This window comes from Lithobates pipiens, unplaced genomic scaffold (genome assembly GCF_037356315.1).
Source record: "Lithobates pipiens isolate NorthernLeopardFrog02 unplaced genomic scaffold, aLitPip1_a1.2 Scaffold_18, whole genome shotgun sequence".
Taxonomy (NCBI): Eukaryota; Metazoa; Chordata; class Amphibia; order Anura; family Ranidae; genus Lithobates; species Lithobates pipiens.
Window position 1 is genome coordinate 158,783,399 of NW_027507758.1, and position 23,181 is coordinate 158,806,579.

Consider the following 23,181-nt stretch of genomic DNA (forward strand, 5'->3'; position numbering starts at 1 on the left):
ATGGAAAGAGAGACAGGGCACGTGGGCGGGGTAACAGAGCGGAGATGGGAGGAGTGACAGGGGAAGTGGTGTCATCCAGTAGGAAGGGGCAGCACTGCCAGCTGTAGGGTGGCGATAGTGTCGGGTGGCACCTAATGAAGTGGAATCTGCTGGAGGCAGGTCATGAATCATTTATTGATCGGGTGGTATATTACAGAGGAAGCTGTGGAATATGGAAATTGCTATACTGAGATCTCCATGTGCATACCTACCAATTGTTGTCTTTGATATCCTTTAAGTTTCAGACCTAGAAAAGGCTGACCATATACTGCACGATCTGATTTTACAAGGGTCTCCATACATGTTAAAATCCAATTCTACAATCCTTTGTACAATCAGTCACTTTTAGATTTACCAAACCTGTGTAATATGAGGACATACCTAAATTGTTCGAGGTATTTTCTATCAATTCAAGTATTTCCTATAGAGATGATGGTGGATAGAAAGAAGATTGTACAATCAGATTTTAGTGTATTTTTGCTGAACCGCTTTCCAACCGGGCCAATTCTGACCCTTCTCACATACATGTAAAAATCTACATCTGCTAAACAATTATTTCAAACTCCCAACATTTTATATATATATATATATATATATATATATATATATATATATATATATATATATATAAAATATTTATTATTATTATTAAAAAATATATATATATATAATTTTTTTTTTTTTTTTGCAGAAGTCCTGTAGAATAAGATGATGGGTTTTGCAATTTTTTTATGTCACACTATTCTTTTGGGGGAAAAAATAAGCTTTAATTGCACACAAGCACAAAATAATACCCAATATCTTGATAAAATGTAAAAGATGTTACGCCAAGTAAATAGATACATAACGTGTCACACTTTAAAATTGCCTATGTCTGTAGAATGGTGCCAAATTAAAGTACCTAAAACTCTTCATAGGCAACCCTTACAAGTTACCAGTTTAGAGTTACAGAAGAGATCTGGCACTAGAATTATTTTTCTTGCTCTGACGTTTAGCAACGATACCTCACATGTGTGGCATCATCCCAGTATAACCACTGCAAGCTGAGAACGTCATATAAGGTCCTACGGTCGGCAAATGGTTAATGGTAACAATTTCATATACAAATGTGTTGTTGATTTTTTTATTTTTTTATTTTTTTTTAATTTTTCCATAAAAAAAAAATCGAAAGATGAATCGATGCACCTTACACATGAAGCCCAACTCCAGGAAACTCAAGATTGATCCCTGGCAGTGGGGCTGCCTGCACAGCAAGGGTTAAGTCTAGGGGCATAGAAAAGAAGATTCCCTGACCTGATCCTGTGTGCCTCTGGATGCACGGCATGCCTGCACCATACATTCATTGACAGATTGCAGTACCATTTATTTTGAATAAGGGGGGGGTTATGGACAAAAGGCGGGGGACGGTGAAGGAAGGGCTGTTTATGCATGCACATGGGGTCAATTAGGCAACGCACCATGGCGCATTCTAACAAAAATGTGGTAATATGTTTGATAACTGGCACATCAGAAATAGAAGGTGGATGATCACCATTATTGCAACTGATGACACGTTTCATGCCAATGGGCGCTTAATCATAGCATGTGTGTGGTCTTCCATCCTCTACTTGTGATGATCTGCAGTACAAGCTGGACCGGCTCCAGACAATTTTGGGGCTTGGATCAACAATCGACTGACCTAGAACCGTGTATAGAGGAAAAATGGTAAAGAGTCAATAAGGCCCTGGTTCTGTCAGAAACCATGAATCAGACTGAGACAGAAGTACAATTAAATTACACTTGTTTATTAACTACCTCAGTACAGTGCAGTTACACCCCCTTCCTGACCAGACCAATTTTCAGCTTTCAGCGCTCTCACACTTTGAATGACAATTACTCAGTCATGCAACACTGTAGCCATATGAAACTTGCGTCCTTTTTTTCACACAAATAGAGCTTTCTTTTGGTGGTATTTAATCACTAGTGGGGTTTTTTTTTTTTGTGCTATAAATAAAAAATGCCGTAAATTTTGTGAAAAAATGCCTTTTTCTTTTTTTCCATCAACATTTTTTGCAAATTAGTAATTTTTCTTCATAAATTTTGGCCAAAATTTATACTGCTACATATCTTTGGTAAAAATAACCTAAATTAGTGTAAATTATTTGGTCTTTTTTAAAGTTATAGAGTCTACAAACTATGGTACCAATCACTGAAAATTGATCACTTCTGATCAGGCCTTCAGTACATCAGGTGTATCTCATTTCTTGAGACACTAACAAGTCAGGAAATTACAAATACCCCCCAAATGACCCCTTTTTAGAAAGTAGACATTCCAAGGTATTAAGTAAGTAGCATGATTTTTTTTTTTGTTGTAATTTTTTCCCACAATTCTTAGCAAATTGACGATTTTTTTTTTTTTTTTTTTTTTTTACAAAATTGTCATATTATCAGGTTATTTCTCAGACACAACATATGCATACAACAAATTACATCCCAAAATACATTCTGCTACTCTTCCCGAGTACAGCGATACCACATGTGTAGGACTTTTACACAGCCTGGCAACATACGAAGGTCCAAGCATAAATGACACATCTCATTTCTCAACCACATATTACACTTTTGAAGGCCCTGGAGCACCAGGACAATGGAATTGCCCCCAAAATGACCCCATTTTGGAAAGCAGACACCCCAACGTATAATCTATGAGGCATAATGAGTCTTTTGAATGGTTCATTTTTTTCCAGAAGTTTTTGGAAAATGTGGGAAAAAATGAAAACGCATTTTTTTTTACACAAAGTTGCCCATTTATCAGATATTTCCAACACATAGCATGTACATAGCAAAGATGACACCCCAAAATACATTCTGCTACTCCTCCTGAGTATGGCGATACCACATGTGTGAGACTTTTACACAGCCTGACCACATACAGAGGCCCAACACTGAAATAGCATCTTCAGGCGTTCTACGAGCATAAATGACACATTTCATTTCTCAACCATCTATTACACTTTTGAAGGCCCTGGAGCACCACGACAATGGAATTGCCCCCAAAATGACCCCATTTTGGAAAGCAGACACCCCAACGTATAATCTATGAGGCATAATGAGTCTATTTAATGGTTCATTTTTTTCCAGAAGTTTTTGGAAAATGTGGAAAAAAATGAAAACGCATTTTTTTTTACACAAAGTTGTCCATTTATCAGATATTTCCAACACATAGCATGTACATAGCAAAGATGACACCCCAAAATACATTCTGCTACTCCTCCTGAGTATGGCGATACCACATGTGTGAGACTTTTACACAGCCTGACCACATACAAAGGCCCAACACTGAAATAGCATCTTCAGGCATTCTACGAGCATAAATTACACATTTCATTTCTCAACCACCTATTACACTTTTGAAGGCCCTGGAGCACCAGGACAATGGAATTGCCCTCAAAATGACCCAATTTTGGAAAGAAGACACCCCAACGTATAATCTATGAGGCATAATGAGTCTTTTGAATGGTTCATTTTTTTCCAGAAGTTTTTGGAAAATGTGGAAAAAAATGAAAACGCATTTTTTTTTACACAAAGTTGTCCATTTATCAGATATTTCCAACACATAGCATGTACATAGCAAAGATGACACCCCAAAATACATTCTGCTACTCCTCCTGAGTATGGCGATACCACATGTGTGAGACTTTTACACAGCCTGACCACATACAAAGGCCCAACACTGAAATAGCATCTTCAGGCATTCTACGAGCATAAATTACACATTTCATTTCTCAACCACCTATTACACTTTTGAAGGCCCTGGAGCACCAGGACAATGGAATTGCCCCCAAAATGACCCCATTTTGGAAAGCAGACACCCCAACGTATAATCTATGAGGCATAATGAGTCTTTTGAATGGTTCATTTTTTTCCAGAAGTTTTTGGAAAATGTGGAAAAAAATGAAAACGCATTTTTTTTTACACAAAGTTGTCCATTTATCAGATATTTCCAACAGATGGCATGTACATAGCAAAGATGACACCCCAAAATACATTCTGCTACTCCTCCTGAGTATGGCGATACCACATGTGTGAAACTTTTACACTGCCTGGCCACATACAAAGGCCCAACATTCAAGTAGCACCATCAGACGTTCTAGGAGCATAAATGACATATAGTTACCTGGCAACCTATCATTTTTGAAGGACCTTCGTATTTCTAACACATAGCATGTACATACCAAGAATTACAATCCAAAATAAATTCTATTGTGGAAAGGGTAAAAAAAAAGCATTACCTGTGTAGTATCCACCAGAGCGCTGGTCCAGGCAGCAGGCAGGGATGTGCTTAGCGACAGCAATGGTAGTTATCAAGGCAGCCGGCAGGAATATTGTCTATAGTCAGCACAAGGATATTGTCAGCATGGCAGTCCATAGAAATTGTCCAGACAGAGAGAGCCATAATATTGGTCCTGGTACACCGTTACCTGCAGACACTCATTATCGCACCGCTCTCCAGCCCTTCATAAACATACTGCCTCTTGCTACAGCTAATTATTTGCATAGTCCAGGTAGCGGTGTGGTCCGTTCATGCGGCAGGCAGAGGCATGGTGGCAGTAAGTCAGCGGCAGGCTGAGGGCCGCAATCACGTAAGACCTGTGCACATGGGCACAGGGGTAGAGGCTTCGACCCTCCCAAATCTCTATGAAGCCTCCGGACTCCAGACCCTATTCCGAAAACCGGAAGAAACAATAAAAATTGTTTCCTCCATCCGGAAAAACATTTCTGGAGCCCCTCACATGGGAGACCCCTGTGTCCTAGAGTAGCAGGGCAACAGATCAGTCCAAGCGGTAGGCAAAAGCATAGTCCATAAAACAGGCCAGGGTCAGATGACGTGAAAGCAGTCCAAGCGGTAGGCATAAGCGTAGTTGGTAAAACAGGCCAGGGTCAGTTCACGTGGAAGCAATCTAAACGGTAGGCAAAGGCATAGTCACAAAACAGGCCAGGGTCAGTTCACGTAGAAGCAGTCCAAACAGTAGGCAGAGGCATAGTCAAAAAACAGGCCAGGGTCAGTTCACGTGGAAGGCAGTGGCATGGTTATTTGGGGAAGCATGAAAAATGGTCAGCACAGATAATGAAAATGGGGAAATGGTTAAAAATATGGGCTAATATTTTAGGGATGTATGATAAAGTTTGAAGCATTCACCAATGCAAAGGCCAGGTTGGGAGGGACAATCGGGACAATGGTAGCTGGTATCTTTTCGAAACCCTTTTTTGGTGCACACGCGACATTTTTTTTGCCGTCTTCGGCCTGTTTCAGATGCTGGAATTCTGAAGGGGAAGTGGCGCTCACGAAGTCGGCAAACAGCCTCAGAGCGAAGGTCAACTAGGGGGGGTCTTTGGTGATAGATGAGGGTCATGACAACTTCTTCGATGAATTTTAGGAAGGGGGCGGGGCTTTCCATGGATTTGGTGTAGACTATGTAGGAATTATAAATGGCCAAATGGATTAGATAGATTGCTACTTTCTTGTACCAGAATCGGGACCTCCTTATTGACAAATAGGGCTGAATCATTTGATCGTTGAAATCCAGTCCCCCCATGTAGAGATTATAATCTTGGACACACGTTGGCTTTTCAGTGGGACCTCGTCTTCTTTGAACATCAATTGTAGTGTCCTCATGGATGGTGGACATCATGTACACGTCTCTTTTATCCTTCCACCTCAAGGCCAGCACTTCGTTGCATCTCAGTGATGCTCTTTCCCCCCTTCGCAGCTTTTTGTTTGCCAGTGATTGTGGGAAGCCCTTTCTATTTTTTCTGCAGGTTCCGCAGGCAAGGGTTTTTGCAATGTATAAGTGTCTGAAAAGGGGCAGGCTGGTGTAAAAGTTGTCAAGGTATATGTGATATCCTTTGTTCAGAAGTGGGTATGCCAGGTCCCATACAATCTTTCCAGTTGTGCCCATGTAGGCCGGGCACTCAGGGGGCTGGAGCTGGGAATCTCTTCCTTCATATATGCGGAACGCATACAGATATCCCGTGGCTCTCTCACATAGTTTGTATAATTTTATTCCGTATCTGGCCCTTTTGCTAGGTATATATTGCTTTATTCCTAGCCGGCCTGCAAAGGGTACCAGGGACTCATCGACACATATATTTTGATCGGGGACATAGAGTTCTGCAAATTGTTGGGAAAAGAAATGTATCCGTGGGCGAAGTTTACATAACTTGTCATAATTTGGATGATTGTGGGGAAGGCACTCTGTGTTGTCGCTAAAGTGAAGAAAGCGCATTATCTTCTTGTATCGGGACCTGGACATTTCGGCAGAATACATAGCCATGTGGTGGATGGGTTGGGTGGACCAATAGGCATGTCCTTCATTTTTTTTTGTTATCCCCATGTTCAGGGTGAGGCCCATAAAAATTTTGAAATCGTCCAAATTGAGATCTCGCCACTCAAAGGGACGGGCATATGATGAGTGGGGGTTATTGGCAATATACTGCTGGGCATATAAATTTGTCTGGTCCACAACTAATTGCAGAAATGTGTCGGGCAAAAACAGATGAACAAAATCGATCTCTGAAAAATTTTGGGTGTTGGTCTGCACACCTGGCTGTGCTGTGAAAGGGGGAATAATTGGTGATGCCGAGTTGGAAGGCAGCCATGTTGGGTTGGCAAGACCATCTGGCATAAATGTAGAGGCCCTGGCTCTTGGGGGATGTGACACTCTAGTAGTCGGATTGGAATTTCCTATGCTGGTACTCAGGCGTGATGTGCCAGCACTGGTACTGGGTCTGGGCAATTGTTGGTGAGGCCCATCGCCGGCGGCAAAGCTGGTACTAGGCATTTGATCCCGGGGCCTAACGCTGACAGCAGCGCTGGTACTGGGCCTGGGAATTTGTTCTTGGGGCCTATTGCTGGCAGGAGCTCTGATACCGGGCCTGGGAATATAATCCTGGTTTTCAGAGGGCCTTGCCCTTTTAGGAGGGACCCATTCTTCCTCCGAATCAATTTCCGATTCACTATTCGGGTTAAATGCTGAATTTGATTCGGAATCAGAATCGGAATTGGAATCTGATGAGAATTCCCCGTTGCTCTCATCGGTCATGGAGAGGATCTGGAACGCCTCCTCGCTGGTGTATACTCTTCTGGCCATGGCGCTGATGGCTGTGTGACAGGTGACGTTCACTGATGGGCTGTGCGATGGGTGGCAGGTGATGACGGTGTGACAGGCCACGGATTGTGACGGGTGATGGTCACTGATGGCTGGCAGTCACTGATGGGTGATGGTCACTGATGGCTGGCAGTCACGATGGGTGGCGGTTGATGGCTGGCGGTCACTGATGGGTGACAGGTGATGAGTGATGGCTGGCGGTCACTGATGGGTGACAGGTGATGGGTGACGGCTAGCGGTCACTGATGGCTGGCGGTGACTGATGGGTGGAGGGTGATGGTTGGCGGTCACTGATGGGTGACGGGCAATGGCTGGTGGTCACTGATGGGTGAAAGGTGATGGCTGGCGGTCACTGATGGGTGACAGGCGATAGATGGCGGTCACTGATGGGTGACAGGCGATGGCTGATGTGTGACGGCTGGTGGTGGCTGATGGATGGCGGGTGAAGTCTGGCGGTCACTGATGGGTGACGGTTGATGTCTGGCGGTCACTGATGGGTGACGCCTGGCGGTGGCTGATGGGTGACGGGTGACGTCTGGTGGTCACTGATGGATGACGGGTGACGGATGATGTCTGGTGGTCACTGATGGGTGACGGGTGATGTCTGGCGGTCACCGATGGCTGACTGCAGGCGGTGGCTGATGGGTGACGGATGACAGCTGGCGATCACTGGTGGGTGACGGGTGACAGCTGGCGGTCACTGGTGGGTGACGGGTGACAGCTGGCGGTCACTGGTGGGTGACGGGCGACAGCTGGCGGTCACTGATGGGTGACGGGTGATGGGTGACAGGTGCACCGCTGACGGTCACTGATGGCAGTCTCCTATGTGACAGGTTCACTTTATTGGGTGACTGTGGTGACTGTTGGGTGACAGATGACAGTGGGGGGGGGGGCGATCTGACAAGTGTGGTGTTGGTGTAGACACTACAGAACACAGATCGATAACTCACTGCTCCAGGCTCTTCTCTCCTCACACTGGAAACTGTGTGTGAGGAGAGAAGAGCTGGTAACAGGCAGTTACCGCTCTGTGTTTACATTTAGTGATCGGCTGTGAAAGGTTCACAGCCGATCACATGGGTAAACAGCCAGCCAATGGCTGTTTACCGGCATCGGTGACGAGCAGTGTTCCCGGGGAACACGCCGCCACCGATGTGAACGAGCAGCGCGCTCCCGATCCCGCGCATGCGCCGTTTACAGGCGACGAGCACTTGCTGTGATCGGCCGTGACTTCATCACGGCCGATCACGTGGTAAACAGCCATGACCAATGGCTGTTTACCACCCTCGGTGGTGAGCGGTGTCTCCGTGACACGCCGCCACCGAGGGAACGGGGATGCGCGCGCACGATCGCGCGCATACCCTGTTTAAACGGGAGGCCGTCATATGACGGCCTCCCGCCACGAGAGCTGCGCCGCCTGGCCGTCATTTGACGGCCGGCGGTCGGCAACTGGTTAATAAAAATAAAAAGGTAAATAGAAAAAGCGTAGTCATAGCATAGCCAGAGTCCAGTAACCGGATAGAGTAGTCAACCAGGCCAGAGTTCAATAACCAGATTGGGTAGTTAGCCAGGCCAGAAGTCAGGGATCCAAGTAGAGCAAGAGCAAGCAGGATAAGGAGCCAGAAGATATGTCAGCAAGCCAGTCTTTAAACAGAACCGCAGGAGATGGTTTCTTGTGATGTGACCAAGGCGAAGGCAGAGCTGGCGTAAGCTGGACAGCTTTAAGTAGGCAGGTCAGACGAGCATGATCAGGAACAGCTGGTAACTGTGGAGAGAGATGAGAGCTGGCAATAAACCAACAGCTGAGCAGCCAGCCCAGAGAAGGAAGTGCTAAGCCAGCCCTGACAGGTTCGGACTTTTCAGGCAAAATGGACAAAAGTATGAAAAAATAGATATTTTATTGACAACGAATTACAACAGATAGGTTATTTAGAAAAAAGAATTGCAAACATACAGTACACATGGCTGGTCATAAAGTGTCTAGTGTAAACAAAAAGTTATCACCAAATAGATGGTAGTGAGCCCCTGTGCGTCAACGCGTTTCACTGTTGCTTCTTCAGGACACACTGCCTACTCTGTATGCTCCTGGGGGAATACTGAATGGCTTGTCACCACTGTTTGTTTAAATATACCAGTGGACTTTATAGACTTTTATGGTGGGCTGATGCACAAGAGCTTGTTGAATCTATTTGGAAGTATATATCTGAATCCTTGGGAACTATTTATTTAGTTTCTTTATAAGTGTGGACCTTTAAGGTTGAGATAGGTTTTTTGTTGCCTTCCTCCTTTATTTATTTTTCAAGCTCTGCATTTCCATCTCTCTCCCCCGGTGAAAGATACACCTACATTTACACACACTATCAGTTCATCTTATGGCTATTGGTACTAATGAGAGTTCACCCCCTGTTTAATATGGTGATTCACTGTTGATCATCTGGGAGATCTCCATGTGGAGACAATCTTGTGCCTTTGAGTGAGACCCGTTTTCTTTCAACCAACCCCAGTGTGTCCTGAAGAAGCACGCAATAGCGAAACATGTTGACGCACAGGGGTTCACTACCATCTATTCGATGCTAACTTATTGTTTACACTAGACACTTTTTGACCAGCCATGCGTACTGTTTGTTTTTAACTCCTTTTTTCTAAAATAACCTGTCTATTGTAATTCGTTGTCAATAAAATATCGATTTTTTCATACTTTTGTCCATTTTGCCTGAAAAGTCAGAACCAGTGGCTTATTGGCTCTTTACCATTTTTCCTCTTTACATTGTTCCTGGTCAGTCGAGTTAACAAATATATGGATGTGGCCTTAGGATTGTTTTTTCAATTACTTAGAACAGTATATAGAGTTTTGGATTTCTGATAATTGGGACATTTTTGTGTTAGAACCCCAGTGATTGTAACCACCTCAGCTCTAGAAGATTTTACTCCCTTCATGACCAGGCCTTTTTTTTGCTATTTAGCACTTTACTACTTCGTAAATAGTAATAAAGCGAGGCCAGAACATATTGGCCCCACAAAGAATGATGAAGGGAATTTTGCTACAAAGGACAGAGAGAAGGCAAATGTTTTCAATATATTCTTCTCAGTCTTCACAAAGCAAACGGGGGGGGGGGGGGGGGGGGTACAGTAACCAAGACTATAATGTTAATCTTCATAACACATCAGGAAGCATCCTCATGGCTAACAGAAGACAGAATCAGAAAGAGACTTGAAAAACTTAACATTAATAAGTCACCAGGACCAGATGGTTTACACCTGAGGGTCCTTTAGGAGCTTAGCCAGGTGATAGCCAGACCATTGTTCCTAATTTTTCATGGACAGTTTACTGACTGGAATGGTACCAGCCGATTGGAGAAAAGCCAATGTGGCACCAATATTTAAAAAAGGGCCGGGACATATCCCTGGGAACTACAGACCAGTTAGCCTAACATCAATAGTCTGCAAGTTATTGGAGGAGATGATAAGGGACTATATACAAGATTTTAGTAATGAAAACCGTTAGCAGTAATCAGCATGGATTCATGAAGAATCATTCTTGCCAGACCAATCTATTAACCTTCTATAAGGAGTTGAGCTGCCATCTAGATAGAGGAAGGCCTGTGGATGTGGAGGCCAGTCGGCATGGACCATAGGGTGAATTCCTGGATTGAAAACTGGCAAGGGGGGGGGGGGGGCGAGTCCAGAGGGTGGTGATAAATAACGAGTACTTGGAATGGTCTGGTGTGGAAAGTGGGGTCCCCCAGCGATCTGTCCTAAGACCAATCCTGTTTAATTTATTCATAAACGATCTGAAGGATGGGATAAACAGTTCAATCTCTGTATTTGCGCACGATACCAAGCTAAGCAGTGCAATAACTTCTACACAGGATGTGGAAACCTTGCAAGAACATCTGAACAAAATAATGGGGTGGGCAACTGCATGCAAATGAAGTTTAATGTTGAAAAATGTAAGGTAATGCATTTGGGTGCAAAAAATACGAACACAAGTTGCTGGCTAGGGGGAGAACCTCTGGGGGAATCTAAGATGGAACAGAACCTGGGGGTCTTAGTAGATGACAGGCTCAGCAATGGCATGCAATGCCAAGCTGCTGCAAGTAAAGCCCACAGAATATTGGCATGCATTAAAAAGTGGATTAACTCCAGAGATAAAATAATAATTCTCCCACTTTACAAGACTCTGGTCCAGCCGCACTTGGATTATGCTGTCCAGTTCTTGGCATCAGTCCTCGGGAAGGATGTACTGAAACTAGAGAGAGTCCAGAGAAGGGCACCAAAGCGAATTAAGGGAATGGAGGAACTAAGCTATGGGGAAAGACTACAAGCATTGAACTTATTCTCTCTGGAGAGGAGACACAAGAGGGGATATGATATCAATGTACAAATATCGTACTGGTAACCCTAAAATAGGGAAAAGCTATTTTGTGAAAGGGAATTTAAAAAGACATGTGGCCAATCACTAAAGTTGGAAGAGAAGCGATTTAACCATAAACTGCGTAGAGACTTCTTTACTGTCAGAGCTCTAATGATGTGGAATTCTCTTCCACAAGCAATGGTATCAGCAGGGAGCATGTCATGAAAATCTCACGAAGAAATTGTCCTCCAGTTCTTCTGATGTACGATCGTCGCGGGTACGCACGATCGTACGAACGCCCTTACGTTCGTACACAGGTGCGCGGGCACGCGCACGGTCGCGTGCGTGCGTCCGTATTGGCGCCAAACGGCCTATTTAAACCAGCTTCTTGCCAACAGTCTTTGCTGTCTGCTCTACAGCGTTATATCTGTGAGACCTGATCCGTATTGTTTGTTCCTGTTTGACCCGGCCTGCCTGTGACCTATCTGCTATCCGCCTGCACCCGACCTCGGCTTGTTGTGACTATTCTCCTGCCTGTTCCCTTGTACTTCGTTCCTGTCTGGTATCCGATCCGGCTTGCTCTGACCATCCGTCTGCTAAAAGGGTAACCTGCTTATACTGAACTGTTCATCTGCTATAAGTGCCTGCTCATATTGAACTACCTATCTGCTGCAAGTCACCTGCTTATACTGAACTGTGTCATCTGCTACAAGTGATCTGTTAGTATTGAACTGTTCATCTGCTATAAGTGCCTGCTCATATTGAACTACCTATCTGCTGCAAGTCACCTGCTTATACTGAACTGTGTCATCTGCTACAAGTAATCTGTTAGTATTGAACTGTTCATCTGCTATAAGTGCCTGCTCATATTGAACTACCTATCTGCTGCAAGTCACCTGCTTATACTGAACTGTGTCATCTGCTACAAGTAACCTGCTAGTATTGCACTGTCCATCTGCTCCTAGTGCCTGCTTATATTGACTGTTTATCTGCTGCAAGCACTTGTGTTTATTACACTGTTCACCTGCTACAAGTGGCCTGCTTTCCTGCACTGCTTATTGCCAAGTTACCTGCTCCTTTGAACTGTGTATCTGCTATAAACTACCTGCTGATCCCTTCACTGTGATTACCTGCTCCTTTGAACTGTGTATTTGCTATAAACTACCTGCTGATCCCTTCACTGTGATTACCTGCTCCACTGAACCTCGCCTACCCATCCTACCCATCTGTTGATCCTGCCAGGCACCTGTACCCCTCCTTACTCCTGTGTTCCCTGTTACATTGCCAGGAAACCGGTAGTGGGAGTCGTAAAGGAGGCCTCTCTCCGCAACCCGGGCTCGCTACTAGAAGGTACGTGACAGTAGCAGACAGCCAGTGTCTGAGCCCGAGCGGGGAGCCTCCGCCATGGAAGAACTTTGTCAACACCTGGCAGGACAGTCTGAGGCAGTTAAGGGCCTTCAACAAGGCTACACTCGGCTGGAGGAACAGGTAATTGCTCTTTCCAACCCCTCCGGATCCTTGGGAGCCCCTCAACCATCAGTTTCTTCAGCTGAAGCAGGTCCAAAACCTACAGTTGTGATGTTACCACCAGAACCTAAAGTTCCCACACCCGAGCGATTTTCTGGGAATCGCAGTGGCTTCAGGGCCTTCCGCAACTCCTGCGAATTATATTTTGCCCTCCAACCACGGACCTTTTCTTTAGAGGCTACCAAGGTGGGTTTTGTGGTGTCTCTACTCTCTGGAGACCCCCAGACCTGGGCCCACCGCCTGTTAGAAAACAAGGACGCAGCGTTGACTAATCTTTCTACCTTTTTTGATGCTATGGCTCAATTGTATGAAGATCCTCAACTTTCAGCAACTGCAGAAACCGCTTTGCGGACCCTCCAGCAGGGACGAAGGGCGGTGGAAGATTATGTGGCCGAGTTCAGGCGATGGGGTGCGGATACGAACTGGAATGATGCTGCCCTTCGCCATCAGTTCCGCATGGGACTCTCTGATTCTTTGAAGGATGAGCTTGCTAGAGTCGGTGTTCCACAGACATTAAACGCACTAATTGACTTGGCGATACAGATCGATCGTCGTCTGAGAGAGAGGAGAGCTGAGAGGGCCACTGGTTTCTCTCGTCCAACCTGGATGCTTCCAAAGGCCCCAAGCCATTTACATCCAGCACCTGCCACCCGATCCACGTCTGACACACCTGAGCCAATGCAACTTGGAGTCTTGCGGCCATCTCTTACCCCCGAAGAACGTCAACGTCGGCGGAATAATAACTTATGTCTCTATTGCGGGGAATCTGGACATTACGTCAGGAACTGTCCAATAAAACTTCGTAAGTGTCCATCCATGCCTCCTGATCTCCCAGACTCTTTAATAAAGTTTCCATCTCACCTTATCATTTCTGTCTCCTTTCAGTTCCCAGGAAAGACTTTACAGACACCCGCCATTATTGATTCCGGGGCATGCAGCTGTTTTATGGATTCATCCTTTGCTGCCCAACATCAGATTCCTCTCCTACCTAAGACCCGTGGACTCTCTATTCATTTGGCCGATGGCTCCGCTATTAAATCTGGTCCTGTAACTCGAGAAACTGCACCTCTACCTACTGTTATCTCTGGTTCTCATCGAGAACTTCTCCGGATGGACATTATCACCTCCCCTCTTTTTCCTGTAATCCTTGGGATGCCCTGGCTACAGGCTCACAATCCAACCATAAATTGGACTACAGGAGAAATTACCTTTTCTTCACCGTATTGCCAGAAGTTCTGTGGTTCATCCGGTTCTCTGAGACCAGCAATTTTATTATCTATTGACTCAGAGATCGATTTACGTCAAGCCATTCCCGAAGTCTACCATGAATTTTTGGACGTGTTCAGTAAACAAAAGGCAGAGGTGCTCCCGCCCCACCGGGCTTATGACTGCCCCATTGAGTTACTTCCTGGAGCCAAGATTCCGTTTGGAAGGGTTTTTCCCTTAACAGAGGTAGAGCAGGAGAAACTCAAAGAATACCTCGAAGAAAATTTAAAGAAGGGGTTCATTCGCCCGTCTACGTCCCCAGCAGGTGCAGGTATTTTCTTTGTTGAGAAAAAGGACCACACTCTCCGACCCTGCGTAGACTACCGTGAATTAAACAACATCACTATAAAGAACCGGTACCCTCTCCCTCTTTTTCCAGAGTTATTCCAAAGACTGGGAATTGCTACGGTGTTCACTAAACTCGATCTCCGTGGGGCTTACAACTTGATCCGTATCAAGGCCGGAGATGAGTGGAAGACTGCTTTCCGTACCCGATTCGGACACTTCGAGTATTTGGTGATGCCCTTCGGTTTGTGTAATGCCCCCGCCACTTTCCAATACTTTATCAATGATGTGCTCCGGGACTTTCTGGACTTATTTGCTGTTGTTTATTTAGATGATATTTTGATTTTTTCTTCCTCCCTTGAAGCCCATCGCAAGCACGTCAAAAGCGTGTTGGGTCGGCTCCGCCAACACGGACTATATGCAAAAGCAGACAAGTGTTTGTTCGAACAGGAAAGTATACCATTCCTGGGGTTGATCATCTCTAGTAAGGGTATAAAAATGGACCCCCAGAAGATTGCTGCGATTTTGGACTGGCCAACTCCTGTAGACAGGAAAGGAATCCAACGTTTTATTGGATTCGCCAACTTCTACCGCAAATTTATTAAAGGTTTCTCAGCTATTGTTGCACCCATCACACAACTAACTAGACAAGGAACCCGTTTTCATTGGACCTCTGAAGCTCAAAAAGCATTCGAGACTCTCAAGGGACTTTTCACCTCCGCTCCTATTTTAAGACATCCAGATTCCTCCCTGCCATTTGTTTTAGAAGTGGATGCATCCGAAATCGCCGTAGGAGCTATATTATCCCAAAGACAAGGAACTAAGGCCCTGCTTCATCCTGTGGCTTTCTTTTCACGTAAGTTATCTGCAGCCGAGAAAAATTACGATGTCGGAGACCGGGAGCTGTTGGCCATTAAATCCGCATTAGAAGAGTGGCGTTATTTGTTGGAAGGAGCTTCTCATCCAATTCTAATATTTACAGATCACAAAAACCTGGAGTACTTAAGATCTGCAAAAAGACTAAAACCAAGACAAGCCAGGTGGGCACTCTTCTTCTCCCGGTTCTCTTTCCATGTGACTTATCGCCCAGGGTCTAAGAATATAAAACCAGATGCCTTGTCACGGATGTTCCACAAGTCCCAGGAGAATTCTCCTCCGGATACCATTCTCGCTCCTGGGAATTTCCTTCTGCTTCAGGAAGATCTTCTCTCTCGGCTTAGACAAGCCTCCATGGGACAAAGACCCTTCTCAGAACCAGAACTACAAACCAGAGGTGGGTTACTGTGGTATAAAGACAAGATCTACATCCCCGAAACTCTGCGGGTATCTGTTCTAGAGCTGTGTCATGACCACGCACTCGCCGGACATTTTGGTATCACTAGAACCATTGATTTGGTACAGTGTACTTTTTGGTGGCCTCAGTTACAGGAGGATTGCAGGAAATACATGAACACCTGCACTACGTGCATTAGGAGTAAGAACTGTAAAACCAAGGCCTGGGGCCTCCTTAAACCGTTGTCTGTTCCGGACAGGCCATGGAAAATGCTGTCTCTAGACTTCATTGTTGAATTGCCTCCGGCAGACGATCATACCACTATCTTGGTGGTGGTCGATCGTCTGTCAAAGATGGCACATTTTATTCCCATGAAGGGTACCCCTTCAGCCTCTGAAACTGCACAAGTGTTTATCAAAGAAATAATTAGGCTCCATGGGGTACCAGCCAATATAGTTTCGGATCGAGGAGTACAGTTCACCTCTCGATTCTGGAAGTCCCTCTGCAAGGCCTTGAATATTGAGCTATCTTTCTCATCCGCTTATCATCCTCAGTCCAATGGGCAGACTGAGAGGACAAACCAAACTCTCGAACAATATTTACGCTGTTTTTCCTCTTTTGCACAAGATGATTGGATCTCCCTACTTCCAGTAGCTGAATTTGCGTATAATAATTCTCTCCATTCCGCCATCAAACAGACACCCTTTTTTGCCAATTATGGCTTCCACCCTTCATTTTTACCCAACTCCCTTCCTGAATGTTCAGTACCTGCGGTCCAGGAAAAGATGAACTTTTTTTCAACCAACAACAAACTTCTACAAGAAACAATGACTAAAACTCAAGAGCACAACAAGGCAACATTTGACAGGAAGAGACGAGGAGAGTTAGTACTGGTACCTGGTGATTTGGTGTGGCTATCCACGGTAAACTTGAAAATGGCGTGTCCTTCAAGGAAACTAGGTCCCAAGTTTTTAGGACCTTTCTCAGTCAAAAGGAAGATTAACGAAGTTGCTTTTGAACTAGAACTTCCAGACTCACTAAAGGTTCATCCGGTATTCCATGTATCCTTATTGAAACCTTTCACTCCCAATCCATTTCCTAACCGAAAAACCACTCCTCCTGATCCGATCTTGGTTGATGGTGAAGAAGAATTTGAAATTGAAGCCATCCTAAAATCCAGAAGAAGAGGAAACCAGAACCAGTTCTTAATCAAATGGAAAGGATATGGTCCTGAAGAGAACTCCTGGGAGCCTGAGGACAACATTCATGCGAAAAACTTGATTCGATCCTTTAAAAGGGCCCATCCGGAAAAGTTTGCCCGAAAGGGCATCCGGAGGCTGCCCCTTGGGAGGGGGCAATGTCATGAAAATCTCACGAAGAAATTGTCCTCCAGGTCTTCTGATGTACGATCGTCGCGGGTACGCACGATCGTACGAACGCCCTTACGTTCGTACACAGGTGCGCGGGCACGCGCACGGTCGCGTGCGTGCGTCCGTATTGGCGCCAAACGGCCTATTTAAACCAGCTTCTTGCCAACAGTCTTTGCTGTCTGCTCTACAGCGTTATATCTGTGAGACCTGATCCGTATTGTTTGTTCCTGTTTGACCCGGCCTGCCTGTGACCTATCTGCTATCCGCCTGCACCCGACCTCGGCTTGTTGTGACTATTCTCCTGCCTGTTCCCTTGTACTTCGTTCCTGTCTGGTATCCGATCCGGCTTGCTCTGACCATCCGTCTGCTAAAAGGGTAACCTGCTTATACTGAACTGTTCATCTGCTATAAGTGCCTGCTCATATTGAACTACCTATCTGCTGCAAGTCACCTGCTTATACTGAACTGTGTCATCTGCTACAAGTGATCTGTTAGTATTGAACTGTTCATCTGCTATAAGTGCCTGCTCATATTGAACTACCTATCTGCTGCAAGTCACCTGCTTATACTGAACTGTGTCATCTGCTACAAGTAATCTGTTAGTATTGAACTGTTCATCTGCTATAAGTGCCTGCTCATATTGAACTACCTATCTGCTGCAAGTCACCTGCTTATACTGAACTGTGTCATCTGCTACAAGTAACCTGCTAGTATTGCACTGTCCATCTGCTCCTAGTGCCTGCTTATATTGACTGTTTATCTGCTGCAAGCACTTGTGTTTATTACACTGTTCACCTGCTACAAGTGGCCTGCTTTCCTGCACTGCTTATTGCCAAGTTACCTGCTCCTTTGAACTGTGTATCTGCTATAAACTACCTGCTGATCCCTTCACTGTGATTACCTGCTCCTTTGAACTGTGTATTTGCTATAAACTACCTGCTGATCCCTTCACTGTGATTACCTGCTCCACTGAACCTCGCCTACCCATCCTACCCATCTGTTGATCCTGCCAGGCACCTGTACCCCTCCTTACTCCTGTGTTCCCTGTTACATTGCCAGGAAACCGGTAGTGGGAGTCGTAAAGGAGGCCTCTCTCCGCAACCCGGGCTCGCTACTAGAAGGTACGTGACAGAGCATCAGTGATTTAAAAAAGCTATTAGATGGGCATCTTAATGATCGCAACATACAGGGGGTATACGATATACTACTGACATAAACACATATACACACACACACACACGCATCATAGGTTGAACTGGATGGACTGATGTCTTTTTTCAGCCTCACCAATTATGTAACTTTAACTGGCATACCATTTTTTTTAAAACATAATTTTGTATACCTGACACAGACTTTTGTTGGTTTTATCACTTATCACTTTGTATTTTTACAAGGACTTTAACAAAGACTTTTCTACTGGATCATTTAGTTCGTTCTGTCACGTTTTTTCACAAGGAATCTATCACGTTATTTATGCAGTTAAATGTTTTATATATTTGTTGGATATACACTTGTATTATTAATTTTGCTCCCACAGTACACCTTCTCTAATTTTGCACAGCGCAAATATCATCATTTATTCAATCAGAGATTTCTGTTGCAGCTCTCAGTGGCTTTTGGCAGGATGGATTTGATTGAAATCAAGTCGACTTAAATCATGATTTGGTAAAAAGGCTTGATTTAAATCATAATTTGTAAAAAGCAACTGTCATCTCTGTGCCACAGTGGCTCCTCCTGTTAACTCACCGACAGTCCCATTCACTTTAATGGGACAGCTGGTAATGCAGCAGTGACACAACAAGGTGAGGGACGTGGCAGCAGCAGGTGAGTGTATGTACGCTAACAGGCGCTGCCATGATGGATCTGAAATCACAGGTGCTCAATTCACAGCCTTAAGTGAGCAGAGAGCCAGTCACTGTCAACTGTCAGTCACCGGCTCTCCCCCTCCAGTGTTCACTGGAGCATAGGGCTGTGGAGGGGGCAGGTGCGGCTGGCTTGGTTTCTCAACAGAGAGGTGAGAGGCTGAGCTAGCTGCCGGTCAGGCACATGGGTGGATCTCAACTGTAAATTCAGGATCAATCCAGAGCCTAGACCACATGAGTGACGTCAGCCAACAACGGACTTTAGCCCAGAATGCACTGCACTCTGGTCCCTAGATGTAGGGCCAAAACGGCTTTGTGAGCCTGAAGACTACTCCTTTAACCACCTCAATACCAGTATGTTTCATTATTTATTTATTTGTGTATTTTTATTTTTTTATAACATTTCATTTTAATTAAAAATAAAGGTATAAAAGCAAGACAGTATTTATTATGGTAAAATTGTAAAAATGTGTTCTTACATCCCCAGGATCCAAATGAAATTTACTGGTTTGCTGTGATTACGATACAATATAGAAGCGCTAACTGCTAAGGCTATAAAGTAAGTATTGTGTTCTTTTATGATACTCTTTAAAAGACCTTTTTATCATTTAAAAGTCATAATAAGTTTGGAGTTTGGCCAGTTGGTTCATGATGGAAGACTGCACACTTTTCAATGTAATGAGTTTATGCAATATGGATCCAGGCTTTTGCGGTTGTTGAAGGTCTTTTATGTTTATGGAGTTTTTTTTTGTGGTTTTTGCACTTATATGAGGACTTTGTGGCACTATTGTCTGCAATTAATGCAGGAACTGGTTTTGTGATTGTTTTTATTTCTACTGATGACTCTGCATAGTAATTTGATGAATTTACCAGTTGTTTGCAATTTTTTTCCTATATTTTGTGAAGGTTTGTCATAACTTTGAGTACTGTTGCATAGTTTTGATTTGCCACTACAATGGTGAGCGCAAGCATTTTTTCTTTGTTAAAAAGTCTTAAGTTTAGAACCACTTATTAGGTTTTAAAATTGGATTTTTATATTTCAGAATGCCAAGCTGTATGGTGAAAACATGTACATTTTCATGGCGAGAAAAGGATCAAGATGTAACCCTGCATGTGTTTCCAAGAAACCCAGATATGATTGCCAAATGGTTAAGAAAAATTCATTATGAGGAGCACACAATAGAGGAGCTAACAAACAAAATTTTAGCATCTAAAACAGGAGGCTACCGAATATGTTCACGCCACTTCACTGAAAGTGACTATGAACAAAGAGGCCCAAGCAGATACCTTAAAAAGGATGCATTCCCCACTCCATATTCGCTGAAGGAGCCACAGAGACCTACTTCCCCATCTTTGGACCACAGTTATGTTAAACGTATGCGTCTTGAAGTAGAGCCACCTGGGGAAACCTCTTTATCCATTTCTGTTGCTGCTCAAGAGATTACTGCTGATCTTTCCATTGCAAAAAACATTTTTCCAACAGAGGGCTCAAATTCTTTTTCTGAACTTCTTTTTTTTGACATGGGTGAGACTGATCATGCAGAATGTGAGATCGAAACCACTGGACAAAGAAGTCTGACATTCTCAAATACATCCCCGCCACCAATGCCTCCATTAAAGCGTAAATACAGTTCCAGGAGCACAAGAACGGTTGGGACCTTTATGGATCCTATCAACACAAAAAAACATAAAGCTACCCAGTTTGAAAAACGATTTGGCACATCCAACAAAAAGACTCAAGTATGCTGCAGAAAAGATTACAATTCTGTAGGTATTCAGTGTAATCTTGTAGAACTCCCTGGTTTACAGTGTTTGCCTGTTAAACAAGAGTCAGCAGCAAGGCAACACATAGGGATGAAATTACAACATGATGTATATCACCACTCATTTCCGAAAGGCAGGGCTTTGGACTCCCAGAGCGCTGCATCGTATGAACAAATTTCAGTGGGTATTGCTCCTCATCTACCCGAGTTGTCACCCTTCCATACATTTCCAGGACATGAGATGGATAATACTGGACAACTTTTAATGGACTGTGAGCCTGAAGACAATCTTGAACCTCTGCTACTCAATCAGAGCTACAGGCCTAGTCTTAAGGAAGAGGACCATTCTATACAGACCTTTTCGGGGGATGAAGACTTGTTTGTTGATCCAAAGAATCCAGACAATTCTTTTGTCTTGCTACATGATGTCCCTGGCAAAACTGACTATGCTGCAGAAACAAAATTTTTAGTATTTCATTCCTGTCTGGACGAGCTTCTCTGGAACTCGCAATGTAAGGCGGTGAATAGCTGCTCTGGAACAATCATCAAACTGCACAAATATATGGTTGGTTCAGCTCTCGTGGTGAATGGTTTTTGTTCGAATAATCACAAGTATAGACTGTGGGTAAGTCAGCCCTTCATTGGAAGAATGCCTGTTGGAAATTTGCTGCTGTCTGCTGCAATTGTGTGCAGTGGATCAAACTATCAAACAATGACCACATTTTTTGACAATCTCTCTATGCCTAGCATTTCTAAAACCACTTATTGTCAATACCAACAAAATATTATATTTCCAACTATAAATTTCCACTGGCAGGAAGAAAGACGGTCTGTTATAAAGTCTCTAAGAAACAAGGCTATTGCCCTGGCAGGAGACAGTCAGTGTGATCCTTCTGGATGTAATTCAAAATATTGCACTTATACGTTGATGGATGTTGAAAGCGAGAAGATTGTGGACTTTCAAGTGGAGCCATTTCAGACAGGGGTCTCGTCCGTAACCCTAGAAAACAAAGCTTTCCAAATAGCTTTAGAACGCCTGCTAGCTGATGATGTGAACATAAAGGTGATAACCACGGACAGACACATTGGAATAAGGAAAATAGTGCAACAGAATTACCAACCAATAAAGCATGAATTTGATGTTTGGCATTTTGGCAAGTCTGTAAGTTCCAAATTAATTGCTGCCAGCAAATCAAGAAACATGCGTCAACTGGCTCATTGGGTTCCACTGGCAAAAAAACATCTCTGGTGGTGTTTTATGACCTGCCATCACAACCCAGAACTACTGAAGGAAAAATGGCTGTCGTTGATATACCACTCAGCTAATGTTCACCAGTGGCTAGACAATAGTATGTACCACTCCTGTCATCACCCACCAATATCAGCTGAGGAGGAAAAAAAGTATGAGTGGCTTTCACTGGGTTCTGCAGCTCATCAAAAACTAAAAGAAATTGTGCAGAACCCCCAACTTCTTCATGATCTCCAACATCTGTCCCATTTTTCCCATGATAGCCTTGATGTATACAACAGGATGTCCCTCAAGTATCGTTCGGAAGGGCACCATTTTCATCTAGATGCCATGGTTGCTCTCACTCAGCTGGCTGCTCTAGATCATAACAAGAACAATAAATGCATGCAAGCCTTGGTATCAAAGCTTACTCATATTGAAAAAGTTGGAACATCAAGGTACATATCATATCATCAAGGTAGATATCCATATAATAGAGTGAAGAAAGACTGGTTGGTATCCAAAGTGTACAGTCAAACCACTCAGAAATTCATAAAAGATATATTATCAGATAGCCTCTCTTTTGCAGCAGGAAAAAAACATTTTCACTGGCAAGAAAGACCATCCAGGGTTCCACAAAATATTGCTCCAGGGAACTGATTCTGTGTATACCATGTATATAGTTTTTTTACTTTAGCTTTCTTTTGATTATAATTTATTGCTGGCGGATACACTCTGTTTAATATTATTTTGTTACTGTTGTCCAATATGTTCACATATTGGTGTTTATCTCCATATAAACATTTTTTTAACCTATTCATTTTGTGTTTTTCTTCTTATTTTTTATTAGAAATAAATAATTCTGACTGGTGATTTTGATCATCGCTTTTTTTCATACATTTTTAAAATGACAGTTCAAGTGGTATGAAACTCTTGGATAAAAAAAATAAAAATAACAAACATGTCATACTTACCTGCTCTGTGAAGTGGTTTTGCACAGAGCAGCCCCAATCCTCCTCTTCTCGAGTCCCCTTCCGGTGCTCTTGTCCCCTCCCTCCTGCCAAGTGCC

The 23,181-nt window shown here is 43.9% G+C and overlaps 1 protein-coding gene across 2 annotated transcripts; it reads left to right on the plus strand.

The window, feature by feature from the left end:
- Positions 1 to 45: 45 nt before the first annotated feature.
- On the plus strand, positions 46 to 22,928 carry LOC143987522 (uncharacterized). Of its 2 annotated transcripts, none has more exons than XM_077486303.1 (3): positions 46 to 159; positions 19,609 to 19,680; positions 20,165 to 22,928. In XM_077486303.1, exon 3 carries the CDS (start codon positions 20,166 to 20,168, stop codon positions 22,770 to 22,772), a length of 2,607 nt encoding a protein of 868 aa, XP_077342429.1. In that variant the 5' UTR covers positions 46 to 159; positions 19,609 to 19,680; position 20,165; the 3' UTR covers positions 22,773 to 22,928. The 2 variants fall into 2 exon arrangements, with proteins under 2 accessions (XP_077342429.1, XP_077342430.1); XM_077486304.1 differs by lacking the exon at positions 46 to 159 and adding an exon at positions 18,231 to 18,380.
- Positions 22,929 to 23,181: the final 253 nt, after the last annotated feature.

Bases quoted from the DNA above. Each gene is read 5' to 3' on its own strand.
- LOC143987522 (XM_077486303.1), top strand. From the start codon at position 20,166: ATGCCAAGCTGTATGGTGAAAACATGTACATTTTCATGGCGAGAAAAG.